Source organism: Penicillium cinerascens, assembly GCF_028974065.1.
Source record: "Penicillium cinerascens strain IBT 15544 chromosome Unknown contig_9_segment0_segment0, whole genome shotgun sequence".
Lineage (NCBI taxonomy): Eukaryota > Fungi > Ascomycota > Eurotiomycetes > Eurotiales > Aspergillaceae > Penicillium > Penicillium cinerascens.
In genome coordinates, this window is record NW_026695296.1 from 196,907 (window position 1) to 224,575 (window position 27,669).

Genomic DNA, 27,669 nt, shown 5'->3' on the forward strand with positions numbered 1-27,669 from the left:
CCCGTGCAGCTCGGCCCCGAACTACAGTATAGCAGCTAGCGATCTCCACATTCGTGCATACTGCAGCTGTCATTCGACCTCGGCCGAAGCCGTTGTCCATTGCGATTGACACCGGCATGTACGGCACATCCCGTCATCTACACGTGAAACCGTTGATCGTCTAGCAATAGCTTTATGTATTATCTTCTGAACCAGCTCCGGTATCTATCGTCTATCACGGCCATTCTGACCGGGGAACTCTAAGCGGAGCTGGTCAGGCATATCAAAAAATGTACAAAGAACTCCGTCAAACTCCAAGACCCAAGAGCCGGAAGGCCACCGTCGGGGAATCACAAGCACAATCGTGTCGGCGTCAAAAGACGTGGTGCGGCATCATAAAAACAGATACGCCGGAAAAGAACAGAAACAACGTTCGGAAAGAAAGCTCACAGCGTCATGAAGAGATTGGCCAGTGAGTCCAAGGCGGCGTCTCGCTTGACCGGGTGGATGTCCTTGAGCGCATCACGTACGTGCACGTTCTTCTTCAGGATGGACGAGAGGCCGGAGCCGGAGCTGGAACTGCTGGATTCCATGTTGCTGAGATCGCCCTTCAGAGTGCTCAGAAGACCGCCGCCAGTCTTATTGGACTTGGCGTACGCCTCGAGCGCGGTGATGTTGAGGCTGTGTAACGTGTTTTTCAGGGTGTCCATGAGCGGCACCTCTGCCGTGAGCGTGAGCTCGGACATGGCCTTGGTGTAGTAGGGCACCGTCTCGTTCTCCCAGACCACCGACTTGGTGATGGTGTTCAAGGTCAGATTGCCGGTCTTCAGGAGGTTGGCCTGGGACTTGAGCACCTCGCCCAGATGCTTGAAAATGGTGTTAATGTCCAGAACGGCCTTGAGCGGGTGCTTGTTGTCGCCGGGCTTGAGAGTAAGGTCCTCCAAGGTGGCATTGCCGATCACCAAGTCGCCGGACTTGATGTCGAGGGTGATTGTGCCGATCTCAATGGTAAGCACGGAGGGATTGGGGAGCGTGGCGTTGCCCACCAGGTTCGTGCCATCTGCGAGAGGAGGGAGACGCAGGGCACTATCAGAGATGCTGAAACCCTCCAAAGAGTTCAAGCCTGGAATGTAGGTTAGTTGCCGTTACAATTACTTTCGCACGACCAAAGGGGGCAAGCTTACCCGGTGAGACGATGTCCTTGTCCAAGACCACATGCGACTTCAACACTCCCAGGAAGGAATTGGTCGACCCCTTGAGAGACAAGGTGGAATACTTTTTGAAGACGACGTCATGCACGAAGCTGGCCCAGGTGGTCGAGTTGATGAATGGCGTGGGCACGTCGGTAACACCGAGGGTGGTGTTACCTTTGATCGTCATCCCGGGAATGGTGACGTTGCCCCAGGGCTCCTTGGGACCGGTGTCGCGCATGAACAGGTCCAGTGTGATGGGCTCGATGCGCACGGGCAAGGCTATACTCAAGTCCAGCGCCGACTGCAGCGTCAATTGGATGGAGTCGGCGCGCGGCTGCATGACCGCGGCATTGACGAGGACCAGGTGGGACTTGTTGACGACCAGTTGCGAGATGGCGGGGATGACCACGAGGAAGCTAATCGTGCCTGGATCAGTACCGGGCGAATGAAACAATCGGTGCGCGACTTACAAAACGGGGAGGAAGATGGCGAGGAAGATGACATTGCCGATGAGGTAGCAGCACCAGAAACGCCTCCAATGACGCGCAAACTTCTCCTTCTTGGATCGATTGGTAGCTAGCGAGATACCACCGGCGGATTGGACCTGCTCCAATTTCGGGTTGTCGGCGCCCACCGGGGCTAATGGCCCGCGGTGAACACCCAAGGAGTACTTGGCGCCATCGGAGCTCAAGTAGGCAGGCCGGTCATCTAGATTCTTGCCCATGGTGACGGAGGTATCAACGCGGGAGTGGGGAGGAGGGGGAGATCAGGTCGAGAAGAAGGCCGGGGGAAGGATCGCGTTATTATGTATGTCGCTAGTTCCTCCATCATTTCCGGAGATTGCCTCAGGGCCCCAGGCGAAGCGAAACAAGCCGACCCCGGACTGGGGGATGTCCACTTTTTTTTTTGAGCCATGAAAAAAAAAAAAAGAAAAGAAAAGAAAAGTGGACATAAAGGGGAAAGAAGTGGATGCGGACGAAACCAGGGTCGGAGGAGCCTTCCCCAAGGTGGCAACGCTCCACGAGTGGTGGTGCGCCGGTTCGTTGGACTCGGTAAAGATCAGCGAGGCAGAAAATGGCGATCTACCGCGAACCGCGGCCTTCGTCATGCGGCACGCGAAAGGGGGGCTTCACATGGTGCCGAGTTGCTTTTTCGTTTTCGTCGGCTCCGTGCTTTTCCCCAAACTTGCAAGGTTTCGTGGGGTTCGGTTGCGGGGATCGGCGTCTGGTCTTGGGTTTTAACGGAATTGCTTCCTGCCTCGTTTCCCCGGATTTCCTCAATAGACACTCTCTATAGTCCATCATGTCGTCGTCTTCATCGCCCCCATCGCCTATGGATGAAAAGCCCGAGGCTGCCCTGCACGAGCACGGCGCGATGCCCACCACCACCAGTGACTCGGGTCGGCTCCATGCTCTCGAGCAGCTGGAGATTCTTCCCCAGATTCTCCAGGAAGGAATCCTGTTTGCCGGGTCCGGTGCTGCTCTGCTGCTCCAGGCTGCTCTGCCCGGTATCCGCCACGAGGAAACCACCGGTGGCCACAAAGAGCTGGCCAGGGAGCTCATCGACGCCCTCCAGGCCCATATTAGCTACATCTCCAACCTGGTGTTCGGCACCCGCGCCGAGCGCAAGACCCTCCTGGATATGCTGGCCCGCGGCGATGCTCCCGGCCTGGGTAGTGGTCGCAACAACCGTTTTGCTCATAATCCACCCCTTCAGCTGTGGATGGCGGCCACCCTCTATGCCACCTCGACCGACTTCTACCAGCGGGTCTACGGGCGTGTCGACTACGACACCGCCCAACGCGGTTACAGCGAGTTCACTCTGCTCATGAACTGCCTGGGGATGCCACCGGGTACCTGGCCCGAATCCCGACAGGCCTTCTGGTCCTTCTGGGACAGCCAGGTCTCGCAACTGACCGTGTCGTCCGACGCAGCGGCATTTGCCAAGGACCTGCGTGAGAGTAAGGACATGCCCGGCTGGGTCCAAAGGATCAAGCCCTTCCTGCGTGCCGTCACCATCGAGATGCTGCCCCCGAATCTGCGGGATGCCTACGGGCTGCGCTCCACGGCCACCACGCGCGCCCTGTATCGCACCTGGATGGGCTTTTCCGTGGCCGTGTACCCGGCCATGCCCAACAAGATGCGCTCCTACCCGCTGCGCTACTACCAGGATCGTCTGCGTGACAAGTTGAACGTGGTTTAACTGTCCGGGCCGAGCCTTTCGGTCGATTGGTCGTTTTGATTTTTCTTCTTTTAATTCTTTTCCCTTTTCTTTGTTTGCGTTCGACACCCGTGTATATACCCATTCCATGAAGATACGCTCTGTGCACCGATTGAGGGTTCCGTGAAAATTGTATAATAATCTCTTGATTCATCTCGTATACGATCGTTAAAACAAATGCAAGTCATGAAGTCATGTCCCTTTACAAGGTTCCCAGCACTCCACCCAGTAGCTTCGACACGTCCTCCACGAGCTGCATCGAGGGTTAGTTCGTCGTCATGATCTACTCGGAAAGGAATACACACCGGTGTGGCATCTCCGATCAGCGTCGTGGTGTTGGCCACAAATTCCTTGGTCAGTAGCCCGTGAGCGTTGGTGAGGATATCTTGCAACAGGTCGAGATTGGAGTTGGAGAGCAGCTTGGCCGCATTGCCGATGATGGTCTGAAGATCGTTGACGTTTTGCTGGCTGAGCAGGTCTTCGGCACCGCTGAGAATGCCCGGGAGCTCTGTAAGCAAGCCCGTCGACTGGGGAGCTGGCATTGCAACGGGATCGGGTCTGGGCTCGGGGGCCGCCGCGGCGAACGAGGCCGCCGCCAGAAGAAGGATCCGATCGAAACGCATGTTTGGAGATGGTTGAATTGTCTGATGGAAAGAAATTGGTGAAGAGCCCCGGGGAAGAAGAAGAAGGATGCCCCGAGAACGGAATTCCAACCACCCAGCAGGCTTATAAGCGAGAATCGACCTTTCTCCAAGGTTTACTCCCCACTCGATCCCGGTCCATCTAGACTCCTGCCACCGCCTTTAGTTCGATCCTCCACGACGTTAGCCCGCACTCCACCCGAAGAAAAGCCCCGAGACTGAGAAACGGACCAATGTACTGGAGGCAGCCCGTCACAGGCGGACGGGCTCAGCCGGATTGGCATGGATTCGCGATTGCGGATCAGGATGCAACGCCGAGGTGGATCGCCTGAAAATGGGGTTGAGACACGGTCGAATTCTCATGTGAGAGAGGCGCGTTTCCACGGAACCCGACAGAGGGTTCATCTCCCCGCATCCTATCCAGTCGCGCAGCCGTGGTGGGTCCGACCCGGGGAAGGTGATCTGCGGTGTTCAGACCCTTCCGTGGTTGAGGCGAAGTGGGGAGAACTGGAGGAACTACTACCTTAGCGCCGTGCTAGCGGAGACTTATGTCCTTTTTCGGTCCCGGACGTGCCAATCGGTGCAATCGCATCTCGTGATTGCCAGCCCGACCGGACCTGTCAAGTTCGAAGCCCCTCGGTCCGCACGAGCGACGACGGTCGCGATGTCCGTGGGCTCTTGATCTTCGGAGCTGCTCTTCCGTTGGGTAATGATCGACGAAGTTGTACTGTATCATCTACAATCTACAATCTACAATCTACAATCTACAATCTACAATCTACAATCTACAATCTACAATCTACAATCTACAATCTACTACAATCTGGAATTTCAGCCGCTCGTGCAACAGGAGGATTTACGGAGACTGAGAATCCTGAGACACTTGGATATATTAATTGCGCAGACTCAATTCTCAGTCAAGGCGACCGAGGAACATGTGGTGTGGAGCGTTTCATGCGCCACGGAAACCGTGGAATAAGGGAACCAGGAACCGAAAACCGGGGACGTGAGGGGAAGAGTGAAACAGAACCGGCCGTTGATGTCATGCCATCCGTTTTAGCCTTTTCTTTATCAGAGAGAATCATCTGTACGTCTGAACGCCTGCAAGCCCCCACAGTGACTACATGTCGTCGCCTTGGCACGTTCCACACGCCCCGGACCCGCCTACAACGCTAGGGCCAACCCGAGGACACCCAGTGCCCCGATCACCGACGCGGTCAGCGCCGTGGGCTGCGCCGCCATCCCGCTCGAGGTCGAGGTCGCCCCGGTCTTCGTGGCGCTCGTGGTTCCCGTGGTGGTCGCCGTGAGAGCACCCGCCGCAATCTGCGATTTCACCACGGACATGTAGCTCTTCACGTCGGTGGGAAGACTGTTATACCAGGTGGGGGTGGTCCCGGCGCTGAATTGACTCGCTAGTATACTGCGCGACTGCGGGTCGATGAGTTCCCAGATCACGGTGACGGGCACGACCGACAGGATCTCGGGGATGAGGGACTTGGGGGGCGCAGCGATGTTGTCGAAACGGGCAGTCGCCGTCGTATTCGCCGTGAGATGGGCACTGTACTCGGTGTCAGTGGATAGTTCCAGATGTACGGAGAATGAACATACAGTGCACTGGAGAGCGATGCCATATTGAAGCCGCTCTCCGTGGCATTGACATCTCGTCGCAGGGGCTCAGCTCCCCATGCCGTTGCTGCAAAGCAGAGTAAAATTGCCTTGAATTTCATCGTGACGGACAAGAAAATCCTCAATTGAACGAGCAGGAATTTGGGGCGAGCCGAGTATATCAAATGCTTGACCCCTCTTGGCCGCCGATCCGGCCTTGCTCGGCGCCGTTTCTCCGAACTTAGCGAGGCAACCTTGATGGCACCCAAAATGGTCTGAGACTTGGGTCGGTTCTAGACCGTTTTCTTGTTTTCTTGTTTTCTTTTTCTTTCCGCTTTCAGGTGCGACCGAGGATCACGACGTGCTCGCGCGGGGGAATAGACATGCATCCTCGGGGAATTAGTTGATGACATGCAGACAATCGTCGGTGATGCGCAGCTGCCAGACGTTGATCTGCTGTCGATCCAGTCAGCTCTAGGATCTCGTTCGATCAAGCCCAGAAACATTCATTCATAGTCTCCCTTCTCTCCCTTTATTCTCCGTGAAAGTAGGCTTGGGAACTATCCAAAGGGCTATTGGTGGTTCCTTCGGCTCTATCCTGCGTAAGACACTGCCTTGAACCTACCCCTGGGTTGAGACAATTCTTCGTTTTCAGAGAGGGACTCAATGTCAGAGCCGAAATAGATATCAGCCGATGTCGAGTCGTAGTGATGAAGGAGGCATAAATGACTCGAGAACTCATGCTACTGGTATTCCATACAATAAAGCTATCTTTTACAGCCGCTTTCACTCATCAACTGCCCTAACAACCCCCTTCCCCCTCAATCAAGTGCTAATCCTTCATCCAGGTCGAGCACGTATCAACCCAGCCTTGATCCATCGTAAACCACCCGCCCCTTAAAAGGGTCCCATCTACAGATGTAATCTAGAAAATAAACCGTCTACAGGACACAACAATGTAAATTCAAAAAGGCGAATCTCAAATTGGATATCTTAGGTCAAATCATCGTGATCGTCGTAATAGTACACAAAACCGAAAGTCAAGTTCACCGAATCTAAACGATCGTCTCAAGCCGAGCTTAGGCGCCCTGCTTCTTGGCCATGTCGACCTCAGCACCGCGCTGGCGGACCTTGCCCTCGTCGTGCATATCGCGGAACTTCTGCTCCTCCGCGCGGTCTCCGCTGATGGCGGCGCCGACGGAACCGATAGCACCCTGAGCGCGGTTCTGGATACCCTCGCCCCAGTCCTGCAGCTGGCCCTTGGCCTCCTCCTCCTTGCCAGCGGCGTTCTGCTCAGCACCCGTGCGGCGCAGGTTATCGTTGCCAATCATGTTGCCAACGGCCTCCTTGGTCGAGCCGATGGTCTGATCCCACGAGCCGGTCGAGCGGTTCTCGTTATCCTTGGCGGTGGCACCGGTGTTGGGGTCAGCGGAGATCGGACCCAGCTTGGCGGTAGTGTGGGAGTTCTCGTGTTGAGCCTTGGCCTGGTTCTGGGTAGCTTCGCCCTCGTTCTGCTGGTTCTTAGCAAATTGCTCACGCATGAATTGAGTCGACGGGGGATGCATACCTGATAAGAGGAATCACCAGTGATGGCACCGTAGGCACGCTGGGCAGCACCAGTGGCGGCGTTCACGTAGGAACCGAGAGTGGAAGAGTCGTCGTTGTTGGCAGACATGGTGAATAGTAAAGGTTGAATGTAGATGGTATCAAGTCCGGAGTTGGAAGATTGGTGGTAGATGATAAGTCGAGGTGTCTCGGCAGATATATGTGCCTTTGTCTCGAAGACACTGCCCCCTTTATATACCTCTAGATAGAACAACGCGCGGCTCCACAAGGCAAAGGTATGATGAATGACATCATGCGCTGATGTCATATCACGTGATATAAAGCCTCTCGAGAGGAAAACGTGCGTCATGAAGATAAAGAAGTGGAGCGGAATGTTCTACGGTGGACCTGGGACATGGAGCTCAGGCCCCGATGACATCTCGTGGAAGTATCGTCAATTGTGGTTCGATGTTGATGATGAAATGCTATAGTCGATCGCATTTTCTAAATGCAAATCCCATGACGCCAGATACCTGCTGGTCGCTGCAAATGGCAGGGTGTCAATCCCAGATGCAAAAAAATAAACGCTCAAATCATAAGTGAAACTTCGTGTCTTTTACCAGTGACAGATTCCACCCTCACTGTCGTCCGCTGTCCAAGTCCCACATAGACCAACAACTTCCAGATGACCGTCGGGGTGCTCTCCGACTTTACTCAACGACGCGGAACCTGCATCACCAGGAGAGGCGCTGAGCAATCTTTGTGCCCATGCGTCAATAGCTGGTTCACCGGTCTCGTCGCGCGCCTGCTTGAGGAAAGGGATGAGCGCAGTGCCACCCGTGCCGCGTAACTTTTTCTTATCCGTTGGGGCAGCAGTGGCCAGATTCGTAGCAGTTGATTGATCCGAGCCAGCGGACTGAGAGCCGGCACGAGCCCCACGGGATTGCAGAATGATATAGCGTGACACAATTTGAATGTGCTTGTCACGCATGGCACGCAGCATAGAAAGGCATGCATCATATGCAAGTCGTAGCGCAGGGTCTGCGCGTCGCGCTTCCACGAACGCGCGGATGTTGGCAATGGAATCGATGTCCTCCAAGAATCGTCGGTGAGGGCCAGGCATGTAGGCACGCATATCATGAATGAAAGAGTGCCGAGACTTGGAATCCTCGGAGGCACTCTGGTCTTTGCGGCCAACGCCAGTAGGTCTGTGCTCAATGCCCAGCACAATATCGAAGAACTGGATTAAAGAGCTTTGGGCATTGCTGCCGCCACCGTACTGGCGGTACTCCGGCTGGTTGCGCCCGTCATCATACAAGAGACCCTTGGGAAGCCCGGCATCAGCCATGTTCTTGCTGCCGGCCAGGTAGGGGCGAATGCGGTTGTAGAAGATGTACGGGTCGCAGTTCTCGTACATGCGCTGCAGCAACGTGGTGATCTCGTCCAGAATCTCCGCCATCTGTTGCAGGCATTCCGTCACCACTCGGGTTTTGCCAACGCGAGCGGCAGTAATAGCCTGAAGCATAAGAGGGATCGACGGAGCACCGCGAGCTTCTATGGCTATCGATACCAGATAGAACCATTGCTCATCTAATGACCCAGTGAATGTCTGTAGGCAGGCGAGGTTATCCAAATCGTCGGCCGGCTCGTCGGGAAAAATCGGCTTATAGTTCCAGAGACAGACTCCGGCGTAAGTTGCAACAGGTGGCACTTCCAGTCGTTCGCAGACTTCGAACAATGGCACGGTCAATTGCGGGGGAATTTTCTGTTCACGAATGAATCAGTCAACGGTGAAGACGTCATTGGGAGTACTATTAGTAGCATACCTCGGCAGGACGATCACCACCCCAGACATAGCCGTGAAGCAGAAAGACCAGCACGACGTAAGCTCGCCGCCACTCGGCATCTGTCTGCAGGTGTGCAGTCGAGAGAATGGGTAGACGATCAACCAATCCTCGCACCCGCTTGCTCAGCAGCAGAGGCTGCAAATTAGCAGCAAGCGCCTCCCACTTGGCGTAGTATGGATCCGGCAGGACCTCCAGCGGAGACTCCGGAGAGAGGAAACCGTGCTCCGGCGAGATGCCGTAGTCTTCGAGGGAAGGAACTGGAGGCAGCATATTGATGATAGAGGGTAGAAAGACAGTTAATAGAGGGCGAAGACGGCAAGCACAAAGTCCCTAGTGTCGTGTGACGCAGATGGACCTCTTTCCCATCCGGATCTCTATTCCGTAATTCCTCGTCTCGAGACCTAGGAAGGTCCAAGGGTCACGCCAGTTTAACGGGTGTCCTGAAAGATAATAGTAAGAGCAAGATATTTGCTCCGGGGGAAATAAAGCGACCCTTGGAAGCCAGGAACAAGGTCCTCGGGCTTAGGTGACAGGGAAGAAACGGGGGTGGGTGGCGTTCAGAAACCAAACAATCTCCGTCCGAAAGGCTATTGACCGGATGCAAACGGAAGAAGTGGCACGCCCGGGGATCAGGCCATATACTCTCCGAGACCCGGATTTCTGTCCTGAGGGTACAGAGAATGGATATTATGTCGAGGGAAATCTGAATTCCGCGCAGGTCCGAAAGGTATTTGGATCGTATGAGCAGAGATTTTCCCGCTGCGGCGGGATAACCGCCCGAGCACGTAATGCGACGTGAAGAGGCATTTCTAAGCAGCGGCCGAGACGACCATTGTCATCCCACCCTGAGAACCCCTCTAGAACCTACTCGGTCTCCGGGTACGGGGGGCGGCAGAAGTCCGATATAGGATGGCCTTGCCAAACCATCCGTCGGGGCCTGACCGGAGCCATCTTTTTGGGCGGGTGGACCACTCGGTGAGGAGGAAAGGCAGAGAGACAAGATGCTCTAGGTTCATTTTAGATGAGTTTATATTGACCCACTGGCCTCGAACGGACCCCATCCCCCTCCATCGAGCGGGAAATTGAGTGCAAGCGATTTGGGTTCCACTTTTCGTTCGAACTAACTCACTAGCCTGAGTGCTAGAGAATGATCCGGAGGCCCTGCCCACGCCGCGTTTTGCGGCATTTTTGTGTGGGAAACTGTACTTGGGAGCGCTCTGGGTGCGCTATCGGTGGTTTAAGCGAGATGCATGGCGCGTTCGCGAGCACCCACGCTTCTCCAAGGTGCAAGGAAGTGGCGATCCCCAGGGTCCGCGAGTCGACGTCAACTTTTGAAGCTTGACCGGAGCCCTGGAATCACTCTATAGAAGACATGGCCAGATGGGAAAAATTCCAGAGAGGATGAAAAACCCTTTGGGCAAAAGAGCGACCGTACGAAAACATTTATCCTGTACTTGCGCCCCCAAGAAATTTCGGATGGTTGGGGGAGATGGTTTGATGCCTGACATGTAAGGCCAACGAAGCCCGGTTTCCTCCATACTTAGAAATCGTTAGAAGTCGGCATGTCTGCGAGAATGCAACAACTTATTTACACACCAAAAGTTTCCTTGGATCTTTACCTTCTTACCCCGCCTTCCGATGAATGGGAGTTTCGGCTGGCTTTTTGCTTAGATACTTGAGCCTCATGAAGCCGTTACGTGACTGCGCCCGCGTACGACTGACTATATTATCCGGAGTACTAAAGGCGGACTTATCTAATGCCCTGGGAAGCTGGGACACCCGTATAGTCACTAAAGTGATTCTAGTTTCACCGCTATGGAGGGTTTGAACAGCTTGTATGCTCTGAACGTGGGTTTTGATTAGATTGGTATCAGTAGTTGCGTATCACCGATGACCCCCATATTCACGGGGCATACTCGATGTATAGTTCATTCAATCAAGTTTCCCCTGCCAGTTGGTCATCGCAGCCAGTAGCCACGACGGATCGCTTGGTATAAAGGTGTTGTCTCTTGCACGAGGGAGGGGTTGGGAGATTGCGGTCGAGGTACCTCGATTGGGAATATGTTCTGCGAAGAGACAGGAGCCTTCATGGTGCGGAGGGATGTGAGGTTTGGAAAGCGAACGGTGGGGTCGAAGCTGATCAGAATGAGGGCCTGGTGGTCTGGCGGCAGGCCGGTGGAGGAGACGGAGTAAATAATGGAGCGCTCATCGGACACGGCGCGCACAGAGCTTGCCTGAGAGTCGGGACAGAGGAGATGGTGTATTTCGGACGGTGCATCATCCGCAGGCCACATGTGCACACCACGTGAGACGAAGCGCTCTTCAGAGCCTTCAACTGGACGGCCGTCCTCGACTTGCGTAGGACGAAATAGCATCTTCCGAGGACCGTCGGTTCCTTCGTCGTCCACGGGAGATTTGCGCTTTCGCGACACTGTACGCAGACGCAGGCGGTCTCGGGATCGTACACCGTCAGCTTGGGGTGCAGGGTCATTGACGAGGTCGACAAACGTTGCCGATGCCAGATGGTAGCTGCGATGTTTAGTACGAGCCGCAATGAACTCGAGTCGCTTCGTCGAGTCGTGAGTATGCTCATATTCCGCATGATAGTTACGGCGTAGTCGCTTTTCTGGCCGCTGGTCGTAGGGCCGGTGGTTCCCCGTGAGATCGTTCGGATCATCATCCACCCACGTCTCAGCCTCTTCGGGCGTAGGAAGCGGTTCAATGTAGTTAGTGCGATGGTTTTCGCTCTTGCCACCGCGCCACTCACGACGACATTCTAGGATCACGGGCCGGCCCGTCGTTTCATCAACACGGATGGACAGGTCTGTCCACATTTCGTTGAGAGGACCTTCGCGATGCTCGCGGCGCCAGAGCTGCCCGTTCCACTTGCGGCCCCGTTGACGAGGCGCGTGACAAAACCAATGGTAAAAGGAAGAGAAGCGCTCGTCGTCGTCTGAAGCGACCTGCGTCGATACCGCATAGAGATGTTCCTGGTACATCTCGAAACAGAGCGTTTGACCCAGATCTCCATCGACGACTCGGTCCAGAGGGAATGTAATTTCTTCACACGTGGCAAAATCCACGCCACATACCGACCAGACGCCATCCGAGCCGTGTGCAGCGGTGAAGGTGCCGTACCAGATATAGGAGCGGCTATGGCGGACAAAGATGGGGGAATCTGCTGGAACGGGTTTCTGAAGTAAGAGACGCCTCCGGCGGGTCTGGCCCGGGCGGCGATCCATGTCGATCGCGAGGAGAGTATCATCTTGGGCACCTACGTGCTCAACACGGAAGGAGACGATGCCATCGCTGTAGTGGAGCAAAGTGACTCGCTCGGCGACATCCAGACCGGCCGGGCCAGACCCCACGCGACGGATGACATCGTGCAGGTTCAAGACGCGCTCTCGGCGACCTGCACCATGCACATCCAGCAATCGAATTTCATGACCAACGCGGTAACAGAGGAAGCCCTGGTGATAAAGAAAGTCGGCTCCGTAGGCTAAGACAGAAACAGCATATGGGGCGGCGGTGGCGATCGCTTCGTGGATGTCAAAGCGATGCCCGACAGCCTTGCGGTAGCCGCTCTGGGAGGCCGAAGCCGACTGGCCCTCCTTGCTGTACAGTAGAGTATTCTGCGCGGCGCGTTAGTGATGTGGGTGATGTGGGTGATTGGGTGATCGGGTGTCTTTTGGCCCCCAGACGGGAGGAGCTCTCTGAGGCTCTTGAGGGCTCTGAGCCCCGAGCCCCCGAGACCCCGAGACCCCGAGACCTTCGAGACCTTCGAGGGTCATCTCACCTCGACTGTTTTGCGTGCAATGAGGTCACTTTCCATCAAATCATGGATGATACGATTAGTGCGGCTCAGGTTAATACAATCGCGGTCGTCCAGCGACGTGGCGATCTGGTAGAAGACATCGAATGGAAGGGAGTCCAGACTCCGAGATGCCGGCATGGCTGGGAGATGAGAGAAGTGAGGAATTAACATGGAGCCATCTCGAAATTATGGTTTTTGATGAGACCGTCCACGCCGGTAAGCTATAAAGGATCAAGGGAGATTTTGAGCCGCATCGACCGACTCAGCCCCTTCAAACTGCAACAGATCGACACCCCCTACCACTAGTTACGCCATTCTTTATCGACCACTCGGAGTCGTGGAACCAGTCTGACGCGGGTTTCCACGTCGACGAGGCTCTGCTCGTGTTGTCGTCGTTGGGGCTCCACAAATGGAGTTCCGAGGCCGCGGGGATCCGAATCTTTCGTCTGACTCTTTGCGGCTCTTTCGGACGAAACCAGTCAAGTTTCCCCTCCGCAGGATCGCCCGTGCATAGGTCTTGTGGGCCTCGCCATGAGACCTTACGTGTGATCCACTGGATTATTTGCGCCACGGCCTGGTGGGAGCATCCCGGCTTCCATCGTCCCCGCATTTGCCAATCGCCCGTTTGACCAAGTATTCCCATCCGCCACTGGAAAGCATACGGTACGAATCCGACTGTGGAGACGGTTTCTGGTCTAAGAATAGTGCCCTGCGTAAGCAGATCTGACGAGTTCACGTGTCCCGGTGCAGATAACTCGGGTCTGGTCCAGCGATGATATCAGGTACTAGAAGGTACTAGAAGGTATGATACCAGGCCCTGCATTACTCGGAGTCCAAGGCCCTGCATTACTCGGAGTTTTCGTATTTCCTGAACGGTTCGCGCGGGATGGTATCTCCGGGGCTGTCCGTCCCGCTTCTTTCGAGCCTCATCCACGACGAGAGATCAATTCCAGATGGCATCCCACCACGACGGAACTGCGGATTACCCGGATTACCCGGATACCCTCCGTGAGATGACTGATATTCCGGATGGCAATCCAGATGGAACTACGGCGATTGCCCGCACGTGACAAACGGTGCTGCCTGCAGCCCTACGAGGAGTGGAGTTCGGGAAGCGGCATTCGGCCCATGGTTTCCTCTCGTTCTTTCAGGATCAGGTCCCAGGGCATTTCTTCTCCAGGGCTTCTTCATTGGCCTCCGAGTGGTATAGCTACCTAGTCCTCTCCGACGCCCCTCGCATCGTATTGCTCTTTCATAAATTCGAAGATCTGCACGGCCCACCGGTCAGCCAGCCCAATGCTTTAGAGCCAAAAAAAAAAAAAGCCTCGCCACGTCTTTGCCCTTTTCCCCTCTTTGATCTTTTTACAATATCCTCTTCCCCTCTTCGACTCTCTTCAAGGGCATATTACCATGTACTATCCACCTCCTGGACCTCCGCCGGGGCCTCCGCCACCCTGGGCGGGATACCAACTGCCTCCAGGTCCCCCGCCTCAGCCCTACTCGCCTTACCAAGGGCATCACCAACGCCCTTCCTACTCGGGGCCTGCTCCCTATCCACAGCAGCTGGGTCCGCCTTCACGTCCGCCCTATGCCCACTCTCCTTCTCCTCAGCCTTACGGCCACACGCCTTCCCCTCAGCCTTACGGCCACACGCCTTCTCCTCAGCCTTACGGCCAAACGCCTTCTCCTCATCCGTATGGACATACGCCGTCTCCGCAGCCGGGACATGTACCCGGTGCCTACCGTGATTGTAAGAAACGCGGGAGGAAAAATCACAACCTGACCTTTACTGATCAGCAATACAAGGGCCACCCATGAATTCTAATAATATTGCCCCGCCCCCGCCGCAGGGCTACCAGCATTTCGGCGCAGGCGCACCCTCCAATTACAACTTCCAGTACTCTGCATGTACTGGGCGGCGAAAGGCTCTACTGATCGGTATCAACTACACCGGCCAGCCAAATGCGCTGCACGGCTGCATCAACGATGTTGCCAACATGTCGTCTTTCCTGCACACCAAGTACGGGTATCGTCGCGAGGACATGGTCATTCTTACCGACGATCAGCGCAACCCGATGAGCGTCCCGACCAAGGCCAATATCATTCGCGCCATGCACTGGCTGGTAAAGGATGCTCAGCCTCACGATTCGCTCTTTATTCATTTCTCCGGCCACGGAGGTCGCACGCCAGACTTGGACGGCGACGAGGACGACGGATTCGACGACGTTATCTACCCGGTCGACTACCGCGTGGCTGGCCACATTGTAGACGACGACATGCACGCCATCATGGTGAGACCGCTGCGGCCCGGTGTGCGATTGACGGCCATTTTCGACTCGTGCCACTCCGGCACCGCCCTAGATCTGCCGTATATCTACTCGACACAGGGTGTGCTGAAGGAGCCGAACCTGGCCAAGGAAGCGGCCCAGGACCTTTTCAGTGCTATCAGCTCGTACGGACAGGGTGACCTCTCCAGCGTCGCATCGACCGCGATCGGCTTCTTCAAGAAAGCCGCCAATGGTGGCCAAGCGCGTGAGCGCACGCTCATGACCAAAACCTCCCCAGCCGACGTAGTGATGTTCTCCGGGTCCAAGGATACACAAACATCGTGAGTTTCGCGAGCGTAGTGTACGAACGCGACTAACCATGTACCCCATAGGGCGGACACGTTCCAGGACGGACAGGCGCGGGGTGCCTTGAGCTGGGCCTTTATCAAAGCTTTGCAACGGTGGCCCCAACAGAGCTACCTGCAACTGTTAAACACGATCCGGGCGGAACTTGACGGGAAGTATACGCAGAAGCCGCAGCTGAGCTGCAGCCATCCCCTTGGTAAGTTGGTCTGCCGTGGCACCAGCACTAGCACCATGGCCGGGACTCGGGCTGACTCGTTCGGCAGATGTCAATCTCCGCTTTGTGATGTAAACATGTCGATCGGATGAAGAACGACGCCACCGCGCATTAAAGTCTCGGGGAGTAGATCACTACTGCCGTGGCATTATCCTACCGCGCCTCAGCTTGCGCACAACTCCTTCACGAACGTCCGGGGAGTGGAGCTTACTGTTTGTTACACCGGGGCGGATCCTGGCCCACCCATACGATTTAAGAGACCCCGGGGCCTGGTGTGCTCCGATGCGCGGCTGTGGTTTGCCAGCTTTCCGGCCCCAGCGCTGGTGGAATACCCACAGCGGATTGCGCAGAGTCAGGGCGAGTCGCTAGATAGCACCCCAACATAGCCTAGGGTAGAGTGGGAAGAGGGCTGAGAGGGACTCTCATCCGTTGAATGTCTCACGTTGAATGCATAACTTGCGAGGTTGGCGCCAAGTCGCTGTAGAAAAAGACACAAAGGTCCTCACAATAATCGCATGCCCCCTGAGGCCGAGATCGGGCCAATGAGATTCCAAGGTCAAGGCGGCAGGCTGGGACTTCGGAAACCGTGGGAGTCCCACTCTCCTCTTTCTTTTTTCTCTAGAAACACAAGGAACCACAGTTGAGAGGTGAGAAACACCTCCTCGTCCGCGCCATGGGACGTAGAGGCCGTACGCCGCGTCAACCCGTCCACGGGCGCACGCTGAGCAGTGCGGATGTGTCAGAAATTCAAGACACGGCGATGGATGATCTGATTACCTACGACGGAAATAGTTACTTCGCTCGGACCTCAAAAAAAGTCCTCGGGTGTTGCAGTTCCCGCCGCACTCTTGTGCCGTGTAGTAAAATAGAAGAAGGGAAAGCCTCTACACTGCCATGTACGACTGCATGAGTAAGAAATCCCCACAGGATGCGCATCTTTCATGCACAATCCAGCTCCATGGAGAAGGAGATGAAACGTGGGAATATTACAGTCATCTATGTGTAACCCGGGACGGGGGCATCGTAGTGCGAACTAACGTGTCGATGTCTTGATCCACTCCGTTAGTGTCTTTTTGAATGCAATCTGAGCTATGGCACGTCTCTTCCCCCCCCTAGTCTGTTTTTGCTCTTTATCCCCCTCGAATTCCCCTTCTCCTCCCCTTGTGAATCCTCAAACGCCCTGCATATCCAAGATGTTGTCGTCCACCAACAGTTCATACTCCTCCAGCAACTGCTCCTCCGACCCTCACCTGCCCTACCAAGACCAGCAGCCGCTCTCCACACTATCGCTGGGCTCACAACATCCTCGAAGATCCCCAATGCCTCCCAAATACCCTCGGTTTTACGCCTCTCCCGTGGACGACGGTTCCGAGAACCCGGTGCAGGTCTATGGACTCGAGCAGCGCGAACCTTCGATTTACGAAAAGCCGAAACTGCTGCGCCGAGTCTCACACGCACTAGACGACATCAAGGAGGATTTTGCCTTCCAGCTGGATGCCCGCGAGGCTGCCAACAAAATCAAGCGCCGCTCGACGTTCTTCCTGGATCCCAACTTCAGTGTCGCCGAGGCTCGCCCGGAGACTTCCGCCGGTCCCCCGCGGTCGCGGCCTATGTCCATCATGTCTGTCGAGACCTGGTCTGCACCTCAGCGCCGGCTGAGCCGGCGCCTGTCTCGACGCCTGTCGATTTTCTCAGGGCGTAAGGCCTCTGACAGCCCTCCGCTTTCCAGCATCTCCTCCCCCAATTTGATCGGGTCCTCGACCCCGTATGTTGGGGATCGGGCGCAGGCTTTTCTCTGAGGGGCAGATAGTGTCTGAGTCTCCGGGATGACTGTTGAACGGACCGATATCGCATACTATACCATGCAAAACCAAAAAAGGCAGAAGGAAATGCCATCCGACATGATGGCGACGATCACACATATCTTAAACCACATGCAACTGCACAATGGGGCTCAGGTGTTTCGGTTACTTGTATCATTGGGGTTTTTTTTTTTTTTTTTTTTTCTATTGTGCTATATTGGAGCGGTCGGGGTGCTGTTCCTGGATTTTACATATGCGACCACTAATCTTTGCAAGCTTGGGGATATTTGCCACTGGATTTACATTCTATTATTGATCCGCGCATAGCTTGGTGTTTGGGAAATTAATTTTGTTTTCATCTGAAATTGACCTTTTGACCGCATTTCATTCACCTCTCAAGTTCAACCGAAAAATCGAGACTAAGTCTTGACGAAACGCCAAAACGGGCGCCACATGCGGCACTTAAGCTGCCGGTGGACCGACGTGCGTCAGCAAAACGCCTCAGTCTAAAAATAAATTCCGACAGCCTCTTATCTGACAAGCAAGGGGGAAGAGAAAAATTACCGTCGACTTGCATCTTCTACCACCGCTAGTGAAAAAATGCAGTTCAAGGTAAACAGAAGCCCATGGCCCGCTTGGTCTCTCCAACACATCTTGTAGATCAGTGCTCCACTTCATGTACTGCGGTCCACCTGCTCCGCTGCTACGGGCCATTTTCATTGACAGCCCTTTTTGGATTCTTGTCAGATCTCGTGATCGATGTCTTAATTGCAGGATGCCGCGCATGCACGACCGGCTTGAACAGAGCCCTGACTCGCCATAATCAACGCAGTGGGCCCGAGGCTGTGTATAACGTCAGGCAGCAGCTTTCCGGCTTTCTGGTCATGGTAACTATGTTCGAGTATCGTGTGTCACCTCATTGCGGGTCCTTACTGTCCTATGGTTCTGGAGAGAAGATGAGAGATCAAAAGCAATATCCAGTCCCATTTTAGCCCGGTCGGATTATTCGAGGCCTGCATGCAGTATGCAGCGTGCAGATTGTGTACTACTGTACTGTACTCGATTTATGGAGCTTGTGACTGATCATTCCAATGGTTATGATGGATAACAAACAGCTCTGGGGATCCTGCAGCTGCGGGCTATTGGGCAATGGTTGCGGGTGCCGGGTTGTCGTCATTTTCATTGAACATGTCTGTGTCTTTGGAACTGGAATTGTAGACATTGTGAGATCGGTTTTCTCTGGGGTAGTTACGAATAGAGTAGAAGACAGGCAGTGTAATCGAGCAGGCTGAGGGCAACCGAGCGAAGAGAGATAGTGCAAGTGTGGGTGTAAAGTGGAAGATTCAGCCTGGGTTTCAGCAGAGAGGCTTCTCGATTGAACTCTCAACAAAGGATATCAAGGATCAACCGACTATTTTGATATCCCACCCGTCTCTGTGTAATGTAAGAAAGTGATGGCGAGGAAAACCACTTCGGGAAGCCATCGGCTCCCTGAGATACAGGACTCCTGGAGCACACCCTACTTTTTACTAGGCCTCTTGCCCGTCCGGAGATTGATTTACTCTTCAGGCTCTGGCGGAGCTTGTCGTCGACGTTTCTATATCCCAGGACCTCACCTGAACTCGGTCTTACCGATAGTGAAATTGCGAAGCTTTCGACCCTATTAGGATACAATGATGCTTCCACCACTCCACGTTTTCAATTACATTACAGCCTACAGCGAGATTAAACATTCAGGCCGAGGAAGCGATGTTTCCAGCTTTTTTTTGTCCTCCCTGATTTCGTGATCATTTAGAGACAAGTTTTAGGCCCTTGCTATTAAAGCACTTCATGAATTCGAAATGCCGGGGGTTAAAGAAAAAGATCCGCCACAAATTCAGCGCGTATTTGAATATACATATTTGCAACCCAAGCGGACAACCTTCAAAGAGCAGCCGTGGGATCATTTCCTCCCTCCGTGCCACATTCAGCCAACTTCCCTAAGCGAGCCAAGTAAGCTGCCCCGGTATCTGACCAAACTCTGTAATCCTGGACTTTCCATTGTCCCTTCCCAGCGTTGTCATCCTCCTCCTGTGCTATCTCCATACGATAGAAGAATTCTTCATCGCAAATCTGCCCTGTGTCTTTCCAGATAAAACGACCTTTTCCACGCAGCCCGACTGCCCTAATATTTTCATCGATCATCCACGAGGACTCGCTTTCGAAGCTCATAGTTTCGACTGCCAAAATTTCGGTAACCAGACGAAAATAGTCTGCCACTCCATGTTGGCCTTTAAAATCACGCCCCAGAAAAGGAGCTAAGCTTTTCAGACCATACTCTGCTGCTAGCGGTGGAGGAGATGTCGTGAACTGGCGTAGAATGTCCGGTATGGGGGCATTGGTAGAAAAACCGGCACAGAGAGCGCGGACGGGCTGGATGAGAGTTTCTCTTGACGGCATTGTGACTGGACGTTCTCAATACTGACAGCGCATAGAATAGCAAGTCCCTGTGAGCTAATATTGCTGGTCTATTATTTAATAACTTATGAAGCTTCGTGTCACTTCTTAGATCAGTATGACGATTACATCTCTAACTCTATTCGACAGCTTTCTAAGCTTAGTCATTTAGCCGCACTTTTGCCCCTGTCTGCATCACGAGATAAAAACTGCTTTCTTAGGGAAAACATGTCACGCACACAGAAGTAAATATCTTTTGTCTAGAAGGTATTTAAGCTGCAGGCGATATCTGATGTCGCCTCTGGCACGTGATCCACCGTCTGGCCCCAATATACGTATAAAAATTACACCATGGTATGTGTAACGAAGGCTTGCTCGGTTTGAGCTTGGCAAATTACCTGATTCATGCAAATAGAGGAGGGCTTGATTGAGTAGGGGATACCACAGGATGGGAATATCAATTGAGGAATTTGTTGATAGTCACCGAGAGACTAGATTCGCAATTCAAGATCTTAAGCAGAGGGAAACATAACTGAAGCGATTCAGATTGAATAATTTTTCCAAAATAGAAACGGCCGCCTCGGGTTCTTTGTTTTTTGTACCGGTACATTTAGTTCCGCCTTGCGCGAAGTGGGCCTTGGCGCTCCGCCTTTGAAGCTTGGAGCGTCCACGGCCTCAAACTTCATAGCTTCAACCACCCCTTCGCGCAGCATGGATTCTACGACGCAGTCTCCTCCCACACTCACAAACCCTCGGTTTACACTCGAACTCGAGTTTGTTTCCTCGCTCGCCAATCCTTACTACCTATCGCATCTTGCGGTCACCTACCCGGGCCTCCTGGGAATCTCACAAGCCGATGACAATGACGACGATTCTGCCTCTGCCCCAGATGCCCAAGCTTTCGCTGCATACCTGGCATACCTCTACTCCTACTGGAAGACGCCCGAGTACTCTCAGTTCCTGACTCATCCCGGCCCAACGCTGCGCGCTCTCCGGCTGTTGCAAGAGGACACTTTCCGCCGTGATATCATTCTGCCTCAGGTCATCGAAGGTCTGGCCGGTGTCACCATCCCCAACAACACCGCACAAACTGCCGAAGCGGATGTCGCCCAGAACTCCGAGACGCAGGACGACCAGAATGGAACCAAGACGTGAGTCTTCTGGCGGGTCATGGCTCTCTTAACACACACCATCACGGGTATTAAGACCATCTTCCGGGATACCAAACTGAAAGGATCTACATCGTGCGAATCAACGAGACTATTGCCGTTCGCCAGGTCGGCACCTGAGCAAGGACTCATTGGGGGTCGTGACTTCATGTGCGACCGAGGCACTGGGCCGATCGGCCGGGGAGGCTTGTCGATCGAAAGCACCTGGAACGACGTTTGGTCCAGGACACAGAGAACGCCCACGCTAGACGCACCCAAGCGCAAGTTCACCCATCGACCAAGGTCTGCGGGGTTGTGAAGGACAAAGCGTCTGTTGGGGGCGTGAAATCGCCGAGAAGCTTACCATGCGAGCCTGTTATGACAATTTCAGCCCTTCTCCGAGGCAATTGATCCCAATCGCACGAGACAATTAAGTCTAAATTTTCAGTAATGAGATTCCCCACGTAGCGAGCGTTAGGAATTGACGAGGCTGAAAAGTAGTAAAGTGGCCGTCTGCGGCCGAGGGCTCGGAACTCTGCCCCCAACCTGTTTCCTCTCCCCAAAACCACGGTCATCGTAAACACGACCAGAATCTCAAGGTTTCGGTTTACCAGTGTTCTTTCATCATTTGCATAACTTTTGACATCGCTCACCTTTTACCTTCCGCATTCCAACGCAGCCGGCGGATGAGAGCCCCACCCCCTGGTGATCGGCCGTCAACTACCTCATCGGACAGCAACGCCCCGTTCCCGTCCATCGCCCATCCGCCAACGTTTCTTGCCTTCTCCCCCATGGCCATCCGACAAATCTAACTCTCTCCATCGCCCTACGGCTTTATCTATCGACTCGTCGCTCTCATCTACGGACCTCCCGCCGAGGGGGCGCCCATACCATTTTCATGGAGTCTGTACGCCAGTCGTGCCGGCCGAGGCACCAGCTTTTGACGCTCAAGTGCTACCCCAAATTCCAAAAGGGTGTGCCGGAGGTCAAGCCCAACCCCAGCGAGCTTTCATACTTGCTGTATTATGCGAGCACGCGTCGCAGCAAGCTGACCAAGGTCGGCGCTTTTCTCGAGAAACGGGTGGCCAAGGACGTTTGGAGGCGCAGACTGGGGTGAGTCTCGTGAATTCAGGCTCAATCGCCTTTGTCTTCGATGTACGATAGAGATGAAAAAGCGCTGACAGCTCATGACACAGCAATGTTCAGGTCGCTCTTCATATTTTGACCGCGCTCATCGAGAAAGTCCCTCGCGACCTCCCCATCTACGCGCGCTCTGTCCTGATTGTCATCGAAACTATCTTGCGATCGAACGATATTTCCCTGGTCGAGGATTCGATCGCCACCTTTGAAACATTCTGCCGGCATCAGGAACTCGCGACCATTGCCGCAGACCAGGGTCTCGCTCAGAAGTATCGGGAAGTTGTGCGAACGTATGCCAGTTTCGCCGATCCATCCTCCCCATCTTACTCCTCCGCCAAAATCAGTCCCGCAGTCGCCATTCGGTGGAGAAATGCCGGACTCCGTGCGATCAAGGGTGTGGTCAGCTCAAAAAGTCTTGCCGCAGACGGTGGCACCTCCCTAAAGATCATCCTGCCGGTCATTTTGGAGAACCTATACTCGCCAAATGAAGACATTCTCGTGCCACTGAAAGCCAGGCTGGAAGACACAAAGGAGGTAGATAAGGTGGAACGTGATGGGAACCTCAATCGGCGCATGAGTGTCAACACGGTGCACACGGTGCACACGGTTGAGGCAGCGAACGGAGACCCTGCACTGGCAGCCCAATCGACCGCTGATGTTGACCGACAGGCGGAGATGGATGCGCGATTTTTGGCTCTTCGGAGTCTCGAACAAATCATTGTCTCGGGAAGCAACCGTGGTCAAATACGCGTTGCGGCGACAGTCATCCTTCAATTTATCGCCAACAAGCGTTTCCCGCGGGCTGTCACTGGGGACGAGCCACGCGCCCAGCCGGGTAACTGGGCCACCTCTTTGATTGAGCTCATTGCAACTTGGTGCCCCGTACAGGTTCGATTCGTGATTGTGATGACGGCCATGGAGACTTTGCAGGAGACGACCTACAAGGAGGACGGTTTGGAATCGGCGTTTACGATCCTGTCCGTCGTGGACTGGCTCTTGAAGTCTTCAGTGAACATGATTGGATTGAGTGTTATGGATATCTTGTTTGGTCTCATGCAATACGCCTCGGACATCTTATCGCCCCAAGACAATGCTGGGGATAAAGAGAAGAGTTCTGAACAAAATTCTGACGCTGCAGTTTTTCTCTCTGCCCGGAGAAAGGGTCTACTTTCTCTTCTGGAACAGTGCATCGGCAATTTAGCGACCCATATTTACTATGGCGACCAAGTCGCCGACATGATGCGGGCTATCCTGCGGCGCTTCAAGCCCGCGCCGACTCAGGAAAATAATGTGCAGTCTTCTTTGGCTACCGTCCATGAGACTGGTGCTGCGCCCGTGGTCCACACTAATTTCAACCCTGAGAGCAATGGAGAGAAAGCCCGGGGCGAGACGTTTTCGCGTTCTGAGGCTAAACTGACTGCCCTCCGAGCCGTCAAGGCCATTCTCATTGTGTCAAACCTTCGGGCGCCTACTGTTGCAGCTGCCTCTGAAACAAGGAATCAAGTTGGTATTCATGTGTGGGAAGGAACACAGGGACTTCTCGGAGACTCCGACCGTGAGGTTCGCCACGCTTATGCCGAAGCCTTCTTGGCGTGGCTACAACTCGAAACGAATAAGCAGGACCTCAAGGTGAAGGTAGACACCCCGAAGTATATCAAACAGACATCAAAGCGTGATTCAGAGCAGGCGGAAAAGCCAAACCGACGGAGCACTTCGGTTCCAAGAAATCAGAGGGAGACGATGGCTCTTGCAGCGCAGTCGAACTTTCTTCGCCTCTTGCACCTTGCAATCTACGACTCTGCCCTGGAACGGGCCACAGTTGAATCTGAAGTCCTTCTTTTGCACCTTCTACTTGCCAATCTTGTCGAAAATCTCGGTGTCAACGCGGTACAATTTGGTCTCCCCATGGTTATGAAAATGCAAGATGATCTCTTTACTTCAGTCGACCTGGGAACATCCAGGGCGCGCATCAACATTGGAAGCTTGGTCCACGGGCACTTGTTGGCCCTCTGCGAAAAGTTCAACCTCGAGTCCACTCATGCTGGAGTGGAAATCCGCAACGAGATTGGAAAGCGACAGAGCAAGGGTCAATGGCTCTCTAGGGTTAAGCTGCCTCCGGCTGGCCTCGACGCTATCGTGGTGGACGATGAAAAGATTCCCGACGATGATCCAGAACCGTCAATTTCGTTTACACCCTTTCAAAATCTTGACGACCTTGTCGATGGGATGGACGAGTCCTATCGCGAAACAGTCTCATCACCCCCACAAAGCCCATCAAGCTTACCGGCGCGAGGGTTCAGTTTTCCTGTTCTCAATCACAGTCAGGCTGTACAGTCGCATGTTGAAAACGGTCTTCCTTCATCTGTTAGGGAAGAGCTGTTCTCCTCTTGGTCTCGAGAATCCTGTCTGGCCGCTGTCGAGAAGGAAAGCATCAAAACATTATCCATTAGCGGTTCTCGCGTCGGCACTATGACTCGCGTCAGTCAACAAAATGGTGCTGCGAACGGCTCGCCTGCTGGCTCGGCTTCGCCGAAAGACCGCCACATGAATGTCCCTGAGATTTATGGCGACTTCTCGCGAACCCCAGATCAAAGCCCCCACCGAGGGTCTCCAGTTCGCGTAACACAGCTACGCCGCGTGCTCTCGGTCAAGGACGGTTCCTCCCCTCGGCATCCCAGCCCTCTGCGGGGTGCAAATGGGTCGAATATCAGCGTCATCTCTTCAGGCAGCGAAAGTATGGTCAGCGGTACCTACTCCGCCTCGGAGATGGATGGGGGCGATGCATCGATTCACGAAGAAGGGCAGCAAACCCCGGAACAAGACGGACAAGAAACGCCTCGTGCACCAGCATCAGCGATCGCTCTTTCGGGGGGAGAGACTCCCACAGACACTCAATTGGCGCTGAGTCGGACGAACTCCGAAGAAATTCCTCCTGTCCCACCCATTCCTTCCAACCTGAACATTCCGGGTGGCTTTCCAAATGACTCGCAGCGGTCTTTGCTCATCGATCGTCCATCCACGGCTCCCGATACTTCAAAACTCACCTCGCTCAATGGCAAATCAGAGTACCGCCAATCTCGGAACAGAACTCTGAACCGCAACATGAGCCGCTCCAACCATAGTCTTTCTGCGGGGATCTCGGATGCTTTCCAGGGTGCGCAAATCAATGGAAATGATTCTGCTTTCGATAACAACCAGCGGGATCAGCTGAGAAAGCTTCTGGACGGCTTCCTATCTTCCGACGGCGACATCCTGGCCAACGAGGACCGCCCAGCCACCGCAATTGACCCCTCCAAGACACCACTGGGAGGCTATTCCAACCAACGCTCAGTCAGTGGCGGCGGCATCGGACGGCCTCCATACTAATTTTGAATTTCTTTTCATCCTGTACAGTCAATCCTGGCGCGCACAAAATTTCCTGGAGACTTCGTCTCGGCAGTTCCGTTTCTTTTGCCTGCCTTTGTACATTGTTTATAGCTTCTTTCCGTCTCATGGATAATGTGGGAAGAAATCCTTTTTAGACTCTGTGTCACACGCCCTATTCCTTTGTGACATTAGGTGGTATATCTGCCTCTTCCATTCTTTGTCGATTTCTTTGCACCGCCTGATCTTTTGTCTTTTCGACCCTTTTTTTTTGTTTCTTTGTTTCTTTATCATATGTTGCATATGTTTATCTTTTGGCGATCCGCGGTCCCCATCTTATTGCAGCTTGCTTATGCGTTTTTGCCGAAGGTGCTGTATCTACTGTTTCGGTAGACTCATAATAGACGCTCGGCTTTAGCCAGAATATCAAGGCTTGGCATTGTCATTCTTCCATCGCTATGTGTATACTTACTCGGGTGGCCCCCTAATTCAGCGCAGATACTTACCTCCGCCGTGTCGGAAACACCCAAGAATGTCACCCAGGGATCTGCACAGGCATATCAGCAAGGTGTCGAAAGATTCAGATGCTCGTCTTGATATTTAGAGAGTAACGAGCTTTAGGAGACCAAGTCTGATCAAGAGAGAAAATGCACATCCCCGTCTGGGTTTCTCCTCGTTCGTACTCTTATCTGGACCAAGGTTGTGGACAGACAGATGCCAAGCATCGAGTGTTTTATATCCTGCACAGTGAATGGCATGCCTGCCTTTTGTGAAGCTCCGTGATAGTCTATTTAAATTAAGATTCATGAAAGGTTTCGTGGACTGTATAACAAGACATCAGACTTGCAAAGGTCAAATGATTGGGAAACTCCTTCCAAGTCAATTTGGAATGCATTCCTGAGTAAATACCATAGTCATGCGTAGATACCACTTTGAGTTAGAATGCAGTTTGGATATCAATTATAAGATTCAACGCCGAGAAAGAAATCAGAAGATCAGATCTCTCGGAAACCAGGCTGTGCAATCAGTCCGAGTGACGAAGTATCCGACTGCGAGTTCTCTACGGGACCGAAATAATCCTCAAAGGTCTTCTTCAGAACCTCCTCCGTCAATTGCATATGCTGACCCGGCACGGACTTAAAGTGCAGTTTGCCCTGCTCATCAAGCTTTTTCAGGCCCAACCAGTCCTCCTTGTAAATCTTTCTCTCCTGGAGGGGAGTCACTGTACCATCGGTCGCATTGTGCTCAGCAAACAGGGCGCTCTCCTTGGGAATGACGACTGTATCCTCGTCAAACATAAACATAGCAAATGTGTTGAGTGTCATCAGGCGTTTCTTGTATTGAACGTTCTTGAGCTCGCGCTCGTTGTTAATATCGGCCAGGAAATTGCTGTGCTCGAGGTACGAGTCCATTTCCTCGGGATCACGGAAGTACTGTGCCGGAACAACATGCGACTGCGCGAAATCTGACCATCGTCCAGAGCGAAGCAGCGATTCAACCCCGTTGCAGAGCCAGTCGCCCAGCTTGCAGGCTTGAAACTCTGAAATTCCGTTGTGCTGACCGCCGAAAGTGACGAGATTATGCACAGGGGGCTTATTGCATCGCTCGATATATCCACGGAGGAACTGGCCACCCTGAGAGAAGCCAAGGGCATTGACGGCGGGCGCAGTGCTCAGGATCGGGTCCGAGGCAAGTTGCTTGCAGACTGTCTCGATCTGCTCGGTGACGTTTCCGAAGAAGGTGGCCTGGCGATCGCCACTGCCATCGTCGGCCAGTCGGATGATGTGAACGTAAGTACCTGGGTTGACGGAATCCACCAGCGAGGCGACTTCGTTAAGTCCATCACGCTCAAAGTCGTCGCCGAGCCCGTGCCAGATGACGAGAGGGAGCTGGGTCGAGGCGTCGTCGGAGGCTGTGAGCCAGGGGACGGCGGCAGATAAGACGTTAGGGGCAAGCAATGCCAGAATCGGGAGAACACGTATCATGGCGGCGTGGGTGTGAGGGTTTGCTCGGGGGAAAGTTGGGGAATTGATGACGCTTGGTGGATCCGGGGAGGTTTATCAGCACGTGAGCCCGGCATCCAAAGTGC

General features: G+C 53.9%; 13 protein-coding genes across 13 annotated transcripts; 5 read left to right on the forward strand and 8 right to left on the reverse strand.

The window, feature by feature from the left end:
• Positions 1-425: 425 nt before the first annotated feature.
• N7498_006885 (DUF3712 domain-containing protein) lies at positions 426-1,896 on the reverse strand (the record flags this gene model as incomplete). Its single annotated transcript, XM_058453947.1, has 3 exons — positions 426-1,102; positions 1,164-1,588; positions 1,643-1,896. The coding sequence occupies 3 exons, from the start codon at positions 1,894-1,896 to the stop codon at positions 426-428; spliced, it is 1,356 nt and encodes a 451-aa protein (XP_058306196.1).
• A 578-nt stretch (positions 1,897-2,474) lies between these two features.
• Positions 2,475-3,374, forward strand: N7498_006886 (oxygenase MpaB family protein; the record flags this gene model as incomplete). The annotated part of the gene is made up of 1 exon (XM_058453948.1): positions 2,475-3,374. The coding sequence occupies one exon, from the start codon at positions 2,475-2,477 to the stop codon at positions 3,372-3,374; it is 900 nt and encodes a 299-aa protein (XP_058306197.1).
• A 220-nt stretch (positions 3,375-3,594) lies between these two features.
• Positions 3,595-4,015, reverse strand: N7498_006887 (uncharacterized protein; the record flags this gene model as incomplete). Its single annotated transcript, XM_058453949.1, has 2 exons — positions 3,595-3,645; positions 3,698-4,015. The coding sequence occupies 2 exons, from the start codon at positions 4,013-4,015 to the stop codon at positions 3,595-3,597; spliced, it is 369 nt and encodes a 122-aa protein (XP_058306198.1).
• Positions 4,016-5,197: 1,182 nt separating this feature from the next.
• On the reverse strand, positions 5,198-5,760 carry N7498_006888 (uncharacterized protein; the record flags this gene model as incomplete). The annotated part of the gene is made up of 2 exons (XM_058453950.1): positions 5,198-5,591; positions 5,642-5,760. 2 exons carry the CDS (start codon positions 5,758-5,760, stop codon positions 5,198-5,200), a joined length of 513 nt encoding a protein of 170 aa, XP_058306199.1.
• A 957-nt stretch (positions 5,761-6,717) lies between these two features.
• N7498_006889 (uncharacterized protein) lies at positions 6,718-7,313 on the reverse strand (the record flags this gene model as incomplete). The annotated part of the gene is made up of 2 exons (XM_058453951.1): positions 6,718-7,149; positions 7,206-7,313. The coding sequence occupies 2 exons, from the start codon at positions 7,311-7,313 to the stop codon at positions 6,718-6,720; spliced, it is 540 nt and encodes a 179-aa protein (XP_058306200.1).
• A 486-nt stretch (positions 7,314-7,799) lies between these two features.
• N7498_006890 (indoleamine 2,3-dioxygenase) lies at positions 7,800-9,300 on the reverse strand (the record flags this gene model as incomplete). Its single annotated transcript, XM_058453952.1, has 2 exons — positions 7,800-8,948; positions 9,010-9,300. The coding sequence occupies 2 exons, from the start codon at positions 9,298-9,300 to the stop codon at positions 7,800-7,802; spliced, it is 1,440 nt and encodes a 479-aa protein (XP_058306201.1).
• Positions 9,301-10,988: 1,688 nt separating this feature from the next.
• On the reverse strand, positions 10,989-12,982 carry fbx15 (F-box domain protein; the record flags this gene model as incomplete). The annotated part of the gene is made up of 2 exons (XM_058453953.1): positions 10,989-12,662; positions 12,827-12,982. 2 exons carry the CDS (start codon positions 12,980-12,982, stop codon positions 10,989-10,991), a joined length of 1,830 nt encoding a protein of 609 aa, XP_058306202.1.
• Positions 12,983-14,658: 1,676 nt separating this feature from the next.
• On the forward strand, positions 14,659-15,766 carry N7498_006892 (caspase family protein; the record flags this gene model as incomplete). The annotated part of the gene is made up of 3 exons (XM_058453954.1): positions 14,659-15,452; positions 15,504-15,673; positions 15,741-15,766. 3 exons carry the CDS (start codon positions 14,659-14,661, stop codon positions 15,764-15,766), a joined length of 990 nt encoding a protein of 329 aa, XP_058306203.1.
• Positions 15,767-16,884: 1,118 nt separating this feature from the next.
• N7498_006893 (uncharacterized protein) lies at positions 16,885-17,490 on the forward strand (the record flags this gene model as incomplete). The annotated part of the gene is made up of 1 exon (XM_058453955.1): positions 16,885-17,490. One exon carries the CDS (start codon positions 16,885-16,887, stop codon positions 17,488-17,490), a length of 606 nt encoding a protein of 201 aa, XP_058306204.1.
• A 1,926-nt stretch (positions 17,491-19,416) lies between these two features.
• N7498_006894 (uncharacterized protein) lies at positions 19,417-19,932 on the reverse strand (the record flags this gene model as incomplete). The annotated part of the gene is made up of 1 exon (XM_058453956.1): positions 19,417-19,932. The coding sequence occupies one exon, from the start codon at positions 19,930-19,932 to the stop codon at positions 19,417-19,419; it is 516 nt and encodes a 171-aa protein (XP_058306205.1).
• Positions 19,933-20,640: 708 nt separating this feature from the next.
• On the forward strand, positions 20,641-21,084 carry N7498_006895 (mediator of RNA polymerase II transcription subunit 31; the record flags this gene model as incomplete). Its single annotated transcript, XM_058453957.1, has 1 exon — positions 20,641-21,084. The coding sequence occupies one exon, from the start codon at positions 20,641-20,643 to the stop codon at positions 21,082-21,084; it is 444 nt and encodes a 147-aa protein (XP_058306206.1).
• Positions 21,085-21,975: 891 nt separating this feature from the next.
• Positions 21,976-25,583, forward strand: N7498_006896 (uncharacterized protein; the record flags this gene model as incomplete). The annotated part of the gene is made up of 2 exons (XM_058453958.1): positions 21,976-22,190; positions 22,274-25,583. 2 exons carry the CDS (start codon positions 21,976-21,978, stop codon positions 25,581-25,583), a joined length of 3,525 nt encoding a protein of 1,174 aa, XP_058306207.1.
• A 992-nt stretch (positions 25,584-26,575) lies between these two features.
• Positions 26,576-27,565, reverse strand: N7498_006897 (palmitoyl-protein thioesterase family protein; the record flags this gene model as incomplete). The annotated part of the gene is made up of 1 exon (XM_058453959.1): positions 26,576-27,565. The coding sequence occupies one exon, from the start codon at positions 27,563-27,565 to the stop codon at positions 26,576-26,578; it is 990 nt and encodes a 329-aa protein (XP_058306208.1).
• Between the last annotated feature and the right edge of the window lie 104 nt (positions 27,566-27,669).